Consider the following 14,207-nt stretch of genomic DNA (forward strand, 5'->3'; position numbering starts at 1 on the left):
CTGTGGTACGTGACAGTGCTTTTGGTGATGACGCGCTCTATGCCATCGTCCTTATTGAGTCATTGTTATCCATCACAACGTAGGGCTTTTGTTACAAGATAAGTTTAGGCAGTGCGTGTATTTATTTGAACAAAAGCCCAATTTAAAACAAAACGCGTCAATTGATTTCACGCGACATCATTTTAAAACTAAATACTCAGCCTCATCACGGCAGGGATATCATAATAGTAGCCAACGGTATTGTAAAATATAGAACTTTCACTCCCAGGAAAAAACAAAATGCAAAAGCGATTAATTTAATCGCCAAAAGTAGGCCTTGGACATTTCGTCAGAGCCGACATGGCGCCGTGACATAGCCCAGTTTCCCCAAATCGAACAAGAAAACGGTGCAACTGGGCCGCGCGTGCGCAGTGTCCCCCAGATTAAGTGCTCCGCGCAGTTTGCGAGGCACTCTCGGTTTAGAGCAACGGCAAAAGCCATCATCTCATTGAACGGCACGGCACTCACTGGGACTTTGTCGCTCTTCAGTAAGTCATATTTGACTTTGCTAAACTAACGCTGGACTTATTTACGCGTTCAAGTGTGTATCTGGACTGGTGTTTTGTCATCTATATTGTCGGGTGGCTGGGCTAATTGCAGCAGCGCCACACGGGGTGACAGTCCTTCTTTCTTTCGTCATGTGTGTTTTCGTTCAGGCCTCCAGAGGGGGTAACGCTAACTTCCCACCTAACATGTCAACATTTACGTGACTCGTCCATGTATTTCCTTTTCTAGCTGCCGTTAAAGCGACGCGTTTCCGCGTTACGAGCGGCCCCAAATTCAACACAAGAGTCCAAAAAGCAATTTTGTCGCCTCGCCGACGTTAGCAGAAGTTAGCAAGGCGCTAGCACGACCGCGGTTGGAATGTCATCTGAGTAAAACACGTTCACGGCGTCAAAAACGTGAAACGCTGTTTACATTTATTATTGATGACTTGACTCTGATTTTTTTATACCTGCTGGTCCTGTGTGCTTTCTAAATTCTCATGTGTTGCGATACTAATATCAACATACTAGACACACTTTTTGTCTTTTTCTTAGTAGTTAATACCTCAGTGTGACAATTTCATTTAAATGTCTCACACTTGACTAAACGCCAATAAATGGATCCCCGTTATGTTTGATTTTCTAATAAACCACGTAATAACACATTTAATGTATTTATTATTAATGGATTGATTGCCAAATAAGTTTGAAATCCCCCTGACAGCTTTCTTTACACGGTTGTAATTTTGGTTGTAATTTTTTTTTCGTACTGAACATTGCACTATTTTGTTAACGTCTCTTCATACATGACAATCCATTAAGTTTGAGAAACTATGAAATAATGGTTTTATGTTTCACAAATATGTTGAACTATCTGCATTTTTTGGGGGCGAGGGGTAAATCTTGAATTATTTAGTAGCTTTAGCTCAAGAATGCAGGATTTTTTATTTAAACTCCCTAAACAATTTTTCAGTTTTATAGATCCCATGTCAGCTCTACTGGTAAATATTTACCGAGACGTGGCCCATGATTGTATTGTGTCAGTCATAATACAGTAATGTGTCACCTTCCCGAGTGAAGTCTCTTGCAGGTTTTGCAGATTTTTTTTTTGTCTGGAATATTAAGAAAATTTTTTGGTTACCAGTGCTAGCTCTTGTGCCAGAAAACGTCTGAATACCCAACCTCTTGACATATTGTCTACAATTCTACAAATGAGGTAGTTATTGCTTTGAGCCCATTATTGCCATACCTAGTTTAAGTTAAATATGAAACTGAACATGAGAAAATTAAACATTTTGTATTTAACCATGAAGTTATCTGTAAAACTGAACGTGAGAGAATTAAATATTTTCTATTGAACTAAAGCCACATTAACTTTGTCTTACAAAAGTCCATTTTGTTAATGCTAATATGCATTGCAAAATGCCATAGACACACTTGCATTGATTTCACTCTAATTTTAAATATTAAAACAACTTGGTTTTGGGCAAACATTGCAGTAACACTTGTAGTAGACTGCCCCTGATGGCTCAAGCATGCACACCAGAAGAAGCAGGACAATGCCCATTGAATTATCATGATGCACTATTTAATTCTTATTTTGAATATGATATTACCGTGTGTTTTTAAGTACGATACTGACAGGTGTTATTCATATTAAAAGTACGTTACAAATGTGGTGCTTATTGGGCCACTGGAATGGGTTCATGGTATTTCCAATTATTTCAGTGGGAAAAGTTGCTTGAGAGGGTTATGAGCGTAGTCACACAATATATTAAATAAGTGGAGGCCCCACTGTAAAGGTAGTTCCGGAACCACCTGTTATTTTTTTTCCTGAGGGGAAAAAAGAAGTTTCCATTTTAGGTGCACCATTTGTTTATTCAAGCGGGCAACTTGTATTAGTGCATCAGACAGGAAACATGTCTGTTTTGTCAGCAGGATTACATACCGGTGATTTTTTTTTTTTATTTTTTTTAACATATCTCACATACTGTATCTATGACGGATGTTCTTAGTTTTTTTTGATCGATTGTATTCAAAGTTGTTCGAAATGGTCACTATGGTGTGTCATCAGCTGTACAAGCAAATTAGCAGCATGTGCTGAGTGGACAGTTATCTCTGTGAAGCTAGTGCTGTCAGGAAATGATTATTCAGCACAACATCCTGTGTGCTGCTATTTGGGAGCACGGGAAATGCTTTTGTGTCGTGAGGATTCCCCCCTTATCTCGGCTGCCTTTGTTAACTAGGTTACACTGCTTTGGTTAAACCTTTAGAGGAAGGATTAGGCAAAAGTGTTAAGTCGTTTAGTGTGTGACTGTCCACACAGTGCAGTATATCTAAGTGTAAGATGTCCCTTTTTGATGTGCACAGGATCTTGTTTTAGGTGGTCCAGCCCAACCTGCTTCTAAGCGGTTTACACCAACGCACACCCAGTGGAGGTGAGCAATATGAGTTTATTGTTGTTATTATTTACTGTATTGTTTTCATTAAAACCGTCTTAACCCAGGGCATACCGTAATTGGGCATCGATACCATTTAACGACACAACCAGGGACTGTGGTTAAGCCAAACTTGGTGTTGACCACAGTCCTGATTGCACTTTCAGTCTTCTGTTGAATGTCGCGAGGACAATGAAACACATGAGCACACTCACGCGGAAGCCGCTGTTAGCAATAGCTCACATACAAGTACTCACATGCAGCACTACCTCACCAGGCCTCCAAATGCAAACCCAACTAAAGGTACCACAATATGTGCATTATTTTCACTACATTATAAGCTGCCTATGTTACCAATTCCTACTGTACGTGTTTACAATGTGTTTAAAGCCTGGGTGTCATCCCTATAAACATTCTAAAATAGATATTGTAATGAAAAATGCACATCACAGTATTCACTTCAATGTCTATACGGGAAAAAAAAAGTGAGCCGAGAGTGCATCATCCATGCACAAAGTTGCGCAATTGAGTGTCCCTCGACATCCAAGTGGTCGCCATATTAGTGGTGTCCTCTGTCCTTGTCGTCATCGTCACTTCCGCCGTTGAAAACGCGCAGTGCCTGCTACTATGGAAGCCGAACAACAGATATTCCCATTTTTCCGACGGCCCTTCTGACACTGAAGCTCTTTTTGAAAAGGACAACACCACACAACTGAGTGAAGTTACCAGGGCAATATTACACTATTGTTTCGAGCCCTCAGGGCATTACTACATTATTGTTTCGAGCCATATTCAGATGATATCTGATCACGGCCAAACCGCATCCCGTCCGATCCGCTCCCGCGGCGGGGATGAGCTATCGCGGCTCATCGCACCCGGCCGGGCTTATGACAGAGCCGAGTAGTGCTGCTTTAGTCACAGCGCTTTATGCGTGCACGCGACTGAGTAACTCGTTCTCGGCTGGGTTCTTCAGAGCCGCCTCCCTTGCAAAGCCCGACGCGCAGCCTTGGCAGACGATGTGACCGCCAAACGCAGCGCCTCTGCCGGCTTGGCTGAGTTTCGGCGCCCGTGATTGAATATAAGGAGGAGGTGGAGCCTAGCTATGTTGCTTTTATGGGTATGTTCAAAGTCACCGCAGTACTCGATGAACACTATCGAGACGTTGTTGGCTAGGCGACGCGCACATCGACACATTTCATACGCGGATCTTTTGTTAAGTTATGAGAGACTGATTACGTGGTCCGCCCCAAACTATTTTTTTTTTTTTTTAGTAGCTGTATGTGCACATCAACACATTTCATACGGGGATCTTTTACTACATTATGAGAGAGACTGATTACATGGTCCGCCCCAATCTATTTTTTTTTTTTGGAGCTGTATACACACCTACCTGTTATTTGGAACCCACAAAACTCTCGTCCTCTGCACCCGTGCAATCCATTTTTCACAACAAACAGGGTCTCTTTCAAACTTATGAAGCGTAATTCCATTCTCCCGAATGTTCAAGCAATGTCCAGCAATGCAATGAGCCGGCATTTGGGCTAACACGAAGGAACAACGAGCTACCTTCCCACAGGTAAAACTAATAGAAACAAACGAGTCCACTTGAGGGCACTACTGCCTCCAACGTCACTTCCTGCTTCTTGTCGAAAACAAACCCCTCGAGAGGATTTTCATGGCATGAGTTTCAAAAAGCCATATACGTCAAAATCATGTTTTGTGGTGAAAAAACAGATGGGTCCACACCGGCTGCCGTTTTTCATTAATAACATACTAAAAATCATCCATTTCATGACACTTGACCTTTAAAAAGCGTGTTTTGATGAGGTGACTAAAATGACTTTAAGCTTGTGGGAACGCTAAAACAAGTTTCTAAACTCGTGACGTCATTTTATTATTAGCCACTGCGATTAATATAAATTGACAGCTGTAAAGTTGTCTACTGCATGAGCGTCCGAACTTTCTTCCAAGTGCAGTATACAAGGATACAAGTACCATATTAACATTCTTCACATTTTCATTTAATATACTAGAACCAATACATCAGTATAGGTAAGGATGTGTGAAGCAAAGTACATATTGTTGTGTATTCATTATCTATATTTAAAAAATAAATAGCCTTTGATAAAGCAGTTTTAAAGTAAAAGTTTTTTTTTTCTGTAGTTTTGGGTGGCCACTATAGTGACCATCTATTCCACGAGAATAGAGCTTGTCCTGTACTGAGCACCAGCAGTATCACATCTCACATTCTGAACAAAAAAAAAGTGCACTCTGGACTAAGATGACCTTGAAACAGAAGAAGAAGACGAAGAACGTGGAGCAAACAATTATGATTCACATTATTTGCTACTGTAACTGAATTATCTTCATTTCATTTGGGTGTTATGAATAGGAATCTTGTTACTATTTTAGTGATGTGTGGAAAGTTAATGTAGGGAGTGAAAGATGACAACAAATCTCTTTTTCCATTCTCCTGCCTTGACATTGTGTCACAGTACATATTTCCTTCCAGGCGAATGATAAGGGCCATGTCAGTTTTGAATTTTGGTACACGCTGCGGGCCAGTCGAGGCTGGGTCACAAATGGGCCATGTTCCGTACTTTAGATAATGGTCTCACTTTAAAAAAAAAAAAAAAAAAAAACAAAAATGTCTAGAAATAGACCATCATATAAAACATCACAATTTCTTGAAGGTGTTAGATCAAGGCCAAATCACTCCACTGTGTTGCTCAACTGTGTAAAATGTCCATTTGCTCTTGATTTACTACACGTCATGTCTCCACTGAGTACACACTTATTTCTGTGTACTTTGTGTTAAGCAGGAGGATGGCGGTGAATGTCCACTCCACGTCAATGACCATAGAGAACCTGAGTCGCCATGACATGTTGGCGTGGGTCAATGACTCTTTACAACTCACCTACACCAAGATTGAGCAACTCGGTTCAGGTAAACACGCGCACATGCACGCACGCACGCAACATTATGATCACACTATGATATGTTCTCCTCAGGTGCAGCATACTGTCAGTTCATGGACATGCTGTTTCCAGGGTGCATTTTGTTGAAAAAAGTCAAATTTAATGCCAAACTGGAGCACGAATACATCCACAATTTCAAGGTTTTACAAGCTTCATTCAAAAGGATGTCTGTAGATAAGGTAAGCATGCACATTTCACTAGAAAAAAAACAAATAAAAACTTTTGGCAGTTGCTCAGATGGTGGAAAGTCCCATTCAGGTGTTCCATTTGAGGATTCACTTCAAACACCAAAATTCCCCCTCATGGTGAAAAATGGATCAAATTGTGAGAATCATCAACTAATTTCTTTTTGAAGAAATGTGTTAAAAGCCCTTAGAGTTGAACATGTGGTATCGGGACACAAAGATCAATTCCCACTGGCCCTTAAAGGTCAAGTGTCATCCCTGTAAACAATAACTATAAAATAGATATTGAAATGAAAAAATACACATTGTTCACTTAAATGTGCATACGAAAAAATAAATATAAGGAGAGAGCGCGTCATCCATGCTCAAAGTTGCGGAAGTGTCATTCGACATCCAAGTGGTCGCCATATTGGCTGTGTCTACTGTCCGTGACGTCACCCTGGACATTCGCCATTGAAAACATGCTGTGGCTCCGACTATGGGACACGCCCCTTCAGATACGGAAGCTCTTTTTGAAGAAAAGAACATCTCACAATCGAGTGAACTGTCCGGGGCAATATTACACTATTGTTTTGAGCCATATTTAGATGATATGCTAAATACTTGTAACAACAGACTCCCAGACAGTATGTATGAGCCAGCCCGGCCGAAGCCGTGCTCGTCCACAAGGCATGACGCAGAAGCCGTCCGACGTGCACATCGACACGTTTAGCACGCCTGTCATATGTACGTGGATCTTTTGTTACGTTATGAGAGACCGATTACGTGGTCCGCCCCAAGCTATTCTTTTTTTTTTGGTAGCTGTCATTTGGAACACATGAAGCTCTCGTCATCTGCACCCGTGCAATCCATTTTTCACGACGAAACGGGTCTCTTGCAAACTTATGAAGGGTAAATCCATCCTCCCAAGTGTTTGAGCAATATCCAGCAATGCAACGAGCCGACACTTACCTTTAAAGAGCATCTAATTATGTTATACCTGAATGCAATGAAGATGCCCCTCTCTCTTTTAGATTATTCCTGTCGAGAGACTAGTTAAAGGCAAATTCCAGGACAACTTTGAGTTCCTTCAGTGGTTTAAGAAGTTTTTTGATGCAAACTACGATGGAAAAGAATACGATCCTTTACTGTTACGGCAGGGCCTAGAGGGAACACCGCCACCTAATTCAGGTACAGTGTAGTATGTGCAAGGTTGCGTTTGTGTGTGTGTGTGTGTGTGTGTGTGTGTGCGTGCGTGCAAGATACAATCACCTGTGTGTGTGAAAATAGGTTTCATTTCATGTCTCTTCCTCTTGATGCAACCACATCCCCACCTCTAACACAGGTGACCCCATTGTGCACAAACCCAAAAGATCTGCTCACTCAGGTAACACCCATTGTGACCTATGTGTGTTTTTGTTTGTTCATGCTCACTAAATGTTTTCCTCACATACTCTAAACCCGGATTGCTGTTGTGTGCTGTTTGCTCTTGTGAGATAAGGTGTTATAATTGTCACAATATTTAACACAAATTATTGTTGGACTGTGTTTCATAATACTCTAGATGTAGTCAGGCTATGCCAGGTGGCAAAAGTTGAGGAAAGAAACTAAAACAGAAATGATGTTTTGTGGCGTGGAGATATAATGATACAATGATATATTTTGTAAAGTGTGTTGACAGTCATTAGCCATTTCTAGTTGGGTCTCCCAAAGTATGATCATGGGAAATAGCCTTATTCCTTCCAGTAAGAACATTGCTAACATGAGGACCACTGTTAGGATTTTACTTAAAAATTTTCTTTTTTTTAATAAAGTTTGCTGTTTGAAAAATGTGCAAATTAAAGTTACAGAAATATTAAAATAAGTTGGTAAGACTTTTCCTTGTTTGGATTTTACCACCCACACAAACAGGTCAAATTAAAGTAGAACTTTCAAAATAAAAGTATCAGATAATGTTTTATTTTTACTTCATTAAGACTTTGAAGGCGGGCCTGGATGGGCCACACATTGGCTAGGTCTGGAATAGATCATAGTAATACAGTGGACCCTGACATTTGCATCTTATAGGAACTGAGCACAACTCCTAATAGTGCAAATCTGTGAATATACATCTATCCATCCATTTTCTTTGTCGCTTAGCCTCACGAAGGTGCTGGAGCCTATCCCAGCGGTCAACGGGCAGGAGGCAGGGTACACCTTGAAGTGGTTGCCAGTCAATCGCAGGGCACATAGAGACGAACAACAGCCGCACTCACAATCACACTTAGGGGCAATTTATAGTGTCCAATTAATGTTGCATGTTTTTGGGATGTGGGAGGAAACCGGAGTGCCCGGAGAAAACCCACGCAGGCACGGGGTGAACGTGCAAACCCCACACAGGCAGGGCGTGCATCTAACCCGGGTCCTCAGAATTGTAAGGCCAACGTATTACCAGCTGAAACACTGTGCAGCATAATCTGTAAATAAGTGACATTATAATAGCAGTAAAGTTTTTTTGTTTGTTTGTTTCTTTTTATCCCCCAAAAGTATTGAATAACCTGAGATCTCACAAGTAAGAGTTTTCCGCAACAACAGAAATGGGTTTGACTGCCGACCAGTTCTGGGTGTAGAAGCTATCTCCTACCCAGTCAATGTAACAAAGCGAGCTGGTGCTCTGTGTCGTTTATTGATTTTTTTTTCATTTTTTTTTTAAGGCCCTTATAGCAATGAGCAACAAATATACTAGAGCAGGGGTGTCTAGCTCAGGGGCCACATGGAGTAAAATCTATTACCAAGAGGGGCCTGACCAGTAAATCCTGGCCTATATATACCAAGTTATCTATTTTATAACTTAACTCTCTGGACCAAATAAAATTTTGCAGAGAAAAAAATCTGATGCTTTCAGAAAATTATACTCTGGACTTAAAATTTTTGATTATATTAAACCTGTTGCAAATTTCCAACCTCTACCCGGAAGGGGTTAAAATAAAAAACTTCATGATTGTTTTCTTTGCTTTAATACAGTCCAAAATAGTGCAACCCCTACATCATTATCAATTATAAAACATTTTGTTTTAATTCTCAGGAATAAAAACACACACAATGCCTCAGATATTCACGTAAGTATATAAGAGAACACGGAACTATATCAGGGTTTCTCAGACAGAATTATATATAAAAATAACAACCATGTTCCCTAAAGTGCAATATGAGTGTATTCTGTCATAATACTGCATAACTACTTTATTGCCCCCTAGCAACTTTTTGTTGGAGTTATTCAGGTGCTTTGTAACATCCACCATAAATGCAAGCTCTTGCATCTATTCTGCGGAATAAAATTCTAACACTTGTTTTCCCTTTTCTTCCATGAACTGTCCATTTTTTTTTCACAAATCAAAGAAACACACCTGAGGACAGAACCTTGGCTTAACCTCCTTACCTTACTTGGTATGGCAGGCCATAGATGTGGTCTTTCTCTCTGAGAAGGCTGTCAATCTGACAGTGATTCAGGCTTCTGGGTTGGATTAAATTAACAGTTTTGCAACTCTACACCTCCTGGTGCAAAATACAGTGAAAAGTCCAAAAATCACATCGTCCTTTTGCAGATTGCGCTCGCTCTCTGAACTTTGCGACAACACCCATTTTTTTCCCGATCATTGAGGCCGCACCATCTGTAGCCAGGCAGAGAGCGTGGGACCAGGGCTACGATAAATGTCGCGAAATTATCAGATGCTGTTGTCGTATTTTTCATTGGCACCCTGTCAATGTGTCATCAACTCCACACATGAAAACAGCCAGTTGTGCAATGTCTGTAATGTCCGTGCTTTCATCAATTGCAACTGAAAACGCAATAAATGACTTCTTTGTGCCGTAACTAGCTGTCCAAATCCACTGAAATATCAGAAATCCCGTCAGCAACCGTGCTTGTCAAGCCCATATTTGCAAGGCACGCAATCTCCGCTGCCTTCATCAAACATGTATTTTTTACAAATTCACCCTCATTAAATGGTTTTGAAGCCACTGCAATTTCATTAGAAATGAGGTCGCTAGCCTTCACAGCAGCATCACTGATGTGCTGGGTAAAGACAGATTACAGTTTCTTTCATTCATCTTCTCTCTTCTCTGCTGTCCTCGAAAGTTGTCATATTTTTGGCATGAAGACTCAAATAGTGGCGATCAAGGTTACAGTCTTTCAGCACTGCAACATGCTGTGGAGTTCACACTTCATTTATGCAGCTTTATCGAACAACTTGTACTATTATTATTTCGGAAAAGTTCAGTATTAATTTTGAAATTTTAGTCTACTTTCTACATGGCTAACATTTTCCAGGGTAGTCTCACTGTTTTATACCCACTATAGATTGATTCATCATCGGGGCTGAGATACTCAAGTTTGTATTTGTTTTTTTGTAGGTCCCATCAGAACATCTCCCACAGCACCCAAGAGTGTCGCCACACAGCAGAGGCAGATTAATGCACCAGCAGCCCGCAGAAACCCGCCCATGACTCGTAACGGAGGTGACTCAGAGCTCCTGGAGCTGAACCAGCAGGTAGCGATAGCATGGACTTTGTAGTGTCAAGGGTTCGGTTTGTCTATGCCATGGCCAGGTTGTTGTGCCTTTGATACAGCTCAGCCGCCGCTTGGGTGGAAAGATGTTTAAATTGGGGGTGGGCAGAGGGTTATGTCAAACTCACATTCTTGTCTCCTGTTTGCATACAGCTGCTTGATATGAAGCTGACTTTGGACGGACTAGAGAAGGAGAGGGACTTTTACTTTGGCAAGCTGAGAGACATTGAACTGATTTGCCAGGATGGAGATAACGAAAGCAACCCAGTCCTCAACAAAATCATTGACATACTCTATGCTACGGAGGTAAATCGATTTCATACAAAACAGAGATACTTCAGAGAAGCAAGTCTTGTGTCATTCCTCAGTAAAGACATAAACAATCAAAGTTTTGTTTTGGGCTTTTAACATTAGTCACTGAAATGAGTGTAGTCAGTGCTGGTTGAAAGATTATATTAAGATGGGAAAGCACCAACTGGGTATACATTTAACCTGACTATCTTGTAAGACCGCAAAGACTTCTGTTTTCAATAGCAAATGATAATCGAATAAATGTGCCACAGTATCCCCTTCAGAAAACCTTTTTTTGACACTCTTGTTCTGCGAGGGTGAAACCAATTTTAACATTTAAAAATAAAACAACGACAGAAGGAGTTATCAACCTTAACCTGGCCTATATTACACTGAGTTGCCATGACATGCATACTACATTTCTTCTTGGCCTCTATTACAATTCTATGCACCCCTGACAATTTTCCACTTTTTTTTTTTTTTTTTTTTTTTTTTACAGGAGGGGTTTGCACCACCAGAGGATGAGGACATTGATGAAGGGGCACGAGCAGACCAGGACGAGTTCTGAGCTCTTCTTTTGTATCCCCTCTAATTAATTTAACCTTCATAACCACAGAAAATGTTCCCCTGTCATTTTACTTTATTTTTTTTTACAAGGTTCCCCTGACTCTTCCCATCTTGTTTGTGGCTGTTCATTATCACATTGTTTTTTTTGAGGTGGTGGGGGCAGGGGGTTGTTTTTTTTACAGTCCAGCTTACAAAAAGCAACAATGTTTGGGCCTATTGGTCTACACTACGAAACCAGAGGTGCCAGCTGCTCGGTGTGATTCCCCACTCATACATTAAGGGCCATACCTTGTTTTATGCACCTAACTAGCGCACCTTTTACCTTCGCGGGTTCACCAGTAATGACTTCTAACATCCACCGTGCGTAACAGGCGAATGTGCATAACCGCCCATGGTTTGAATCATGTGACTCATCGAAGGCCTAAGCTCACTCTAATTATTGGAGCGTGGACTTTTCCCTAAGTCGTGAATGGCATACGAATCTATTTGGAAAATTTATCTGAGTTGAACGAACTTCCGTAAGAGATACCGAAGTTAATTGGCACCAGTGCGATGTGTGCAGCGCTCAAATAACATGCTATCCCTATAAAAGTGTATTCTGTGTGAAATGGATCCGGTACAAGTGATTTAATCAGAATTCTCTGCTTAAGACTGAATGCATGTTTGGTTGTCCATCATACGAAAGTGGGTGAACCAGCTATTGTTTATCAGCAGTGCGCTGCAACCATCTTGCACCACATACCAGGGGCTAGTCATTTAAACAGATCTCATGACTGTCATAGCTCAAATAAAAACAATGATTCAAAATCTAACACAGCACACCATGATGATGACTTCAGTTGTGAGCGTCACATCCACATAAACTCCAAGCCGCGACAGCACGTTTGAAGTCTGAGGTCCCTTGGCGCGGCTATTTGACAATTAATATGTAATGTCGATGTTCAGCCATCTTCCTAATGTGGTGGGGACACATTACGACTGTTGGGTAGTCGCTGAGTGGTTGAGTGCTGAGTGGTTATAATGGCCAGCTGTGTCCTACACCACCATCACGAGGCCTGTAACTTGGCCAACAAAACAGTTAACTGGATCAAAACGTGCAACGTGGTGTTTCATGTTCATCGGGTGCTAGACCTCAGTCCGTCGGAGAATAGGTACCACCAGATTTGACAGCACCCACCTTTCACGGTTCCTCCAACTAGAGTGCGGAGCTGTCACGTAGATGTGTGAATTACATTTTTCGAGTTGACTGGACAAAGCGCACAGCTACAAAATGTGCAGTTGTGCTCCCCTTTTCTGATTTATGCACACACGATGATGTGACCCAAGAGCATCGAGATTAAAGTATTTACAGCCCGGAAACATCTGTAGTGTATGAAGATGCAGGCGGCTTTCTCCCACCGTGCACTTTTGATTGGTGACTGAGTTTTGAAACAGTCATTAGAAATTGCTGCAAATATGCGAAATCATTTTTCCCACACTATCCATGTTGTAGGATCTGCGTTGCTGGTGTTGGTAAGATTAGAAATGATGCAAATAAATATATTTTGCATAGTGAATCTAGCCTGTAGACATATCACAAACTTGCTCACATGCATATGGATAAAAATGTCAGATGAAAGCCTTTATTGATCAAAATAACCCCAATAAGTTTAACTGTTTTGAGTAACCTGATATATTTATGATTTTATTTATTTTTTTTAAGCAGCTTTATTGCTTGGAAAGGTTTGTGAGTGAAAGTTGCACTAAATGTAGCAAAGGAAGCCCACATAATGATCATAATTGCCAACAAGCAGTGATTGGCCGCAGCCGGAAATATGCAGGAAGATGCATTTTTATATCCAACCATTTTCTAAGCCCCTTATCCTTATGAGGGTTGCGGAAGTGCTGGAGCCAGTCCCAGCTGTCGTTGGGCAGGAGGCAGGGTACAACCTTAACTGGTTGTCAGCCAATCGCAGGGCACATGGAGATAGACACCAGTCGCTCTGACGATCACACCTAGGGGCAATTTAGAATCTCCAATGAATGCATGTTTTTGGGATGTGGGAGGAAACCGGAGTGCCCGGAGAAAACTCACGCAGGCACGGGGAGAACGTGTAAACTCCACACAGGCGAGCCGGGATTTGAACCCCGGTCCTCAGAACTGTGAGGCCAACACTACAGCTGCTCCACCGCGCCACCCAATTTTACATTTTGTAGCTTTCTTTTTTTGTAAACCACATTGATTTGCTAAAAAATCCAAGTCAGTTGTCATTGTGAAGTGTATTTAATAGAAAGATGTCAGATTGATTTTTTTTTTTAAATGGAGACAAGTAAGTCAAAGACTACTAAGTTAGTAATGGTTGATTTTATGCTCAACATTGTAGCTGCTGTTATATTGCTGTATTTAATTGATTTTTCATATAAAACTTAACACTAAAATGCCACAGTGTGGTATGTTGTCACTTGCAGCCCAGCTGTGTGCTCAAAATGAATTGGTCTTTTTTTGGAGAACTGAATTACAGCAGATGTTGCTCATTTTGCCTCCAAGTTGTGATAAACACCTGGACTTACTGTTGGAATTAAATAAAGCTGTGAGGTTAAAAAACCATTGTCATTGTATTTCATAATTCATAAAATGTTAACTACACTGGATATAGCAATGTAACATGTAATTCATGTAAAATCCTCATCAATTATGCTTTTAAGAAACAAACATACA

At 41.0% G+C, this 14,207-nt stretch overlaps 1 protein-coding gene across 5 annotated transcripts; it reads left to right on the forward strand.

Moving 5' to 3' along the window:
- Positions 1 to 174: 174 nt before the first annotated feature.
- Positions 175 to 14,094, forward strand: LOC133496767 (microtubule-associated protein RP/EB family member 3-like). 5 transcript variants are annotated; one of them, XM_061812728.1, is made up of 9 exons: positions 175 to 527; positions 2,895 to 2,962; positions 5,785 to 5,909; positions 5,975 to 6,120; positions 7,140 to 7,296; positions 7,451 to 7,492; positions 10,498 to 10,634; positions 10,805 to 10,957; positions 11,442 to 14,094. In XM_061812728.1, exons 3-9 carry the CDS (start codon positions 5,789 to 5,791, stop codon positions 11,508 to 11,510), a joined length of 825 nt encoding a protein of 274 aa, XP_061668712.1. In that variant the 5' UTR covers positions 175 to 527; positions 2,895 to 2,962; positions 5,785 to 5,788; the 3' UTR covers positions 11,511 to 14,094. The 5 variants fall into 5 exon arrangements, with proteins under 5 accessions (XP_061668712.1, XP_061668711.1, XP_061668715.1 ...); XM_061812727.1 differs by having other exon boundaries at positions 176 to 527; positions 5,782 to 5,909; XM_061812729.1 differs by lacking the exon at positions 175 to 527 and adding an exon at positions 1,658 to 1,740 and having other exon boundaries at positions 5,782 to 5,909.
- The last annotated feature ends 113 nt before the right edge of the window (positions 14,095 to 14,207 follow it).

This window comes from Syngnathoides biaculeatus, chromosome 23, assembly GCF_019802595.1.
Source record: "Syngnathoides biaculeatus isolate LvHL_M chromosome 23, ASM1980259v1, whole genome shotgun sequence".
Lineage (NCBI taxonomy): Eukaryota > Metazoa > Chordata > Actinopteri > Syngnathiformes > Syngnathidae > Syngnathoides > Syngnathoides biaculeatus.

Excerpts from the sequence above, each read along its gene's own strand:
- LOC133496767 (XM_061812728.1), top strand. The coding sequence starts at position 5,789 with ATGGCGGTGAATGTCCACTCCACGTCAATGACCATAGAGAACCTGAGT. Across the intron at positions 7,297-7,450 it reads AACACCGCCACCTAATTCAG|GTGACCCCATTGTGCACAAA; the intron begins GTACAGTGTAGT and ends CCTCTAACACAG. Across the intron at positions 7,493-10,497 it reads CAAAAGATCTGCTCACTCAG|GTCCCATCAGAACATCTCCC; the intron begins GTAACACCCATT and ends GTTTTTTTGTAG.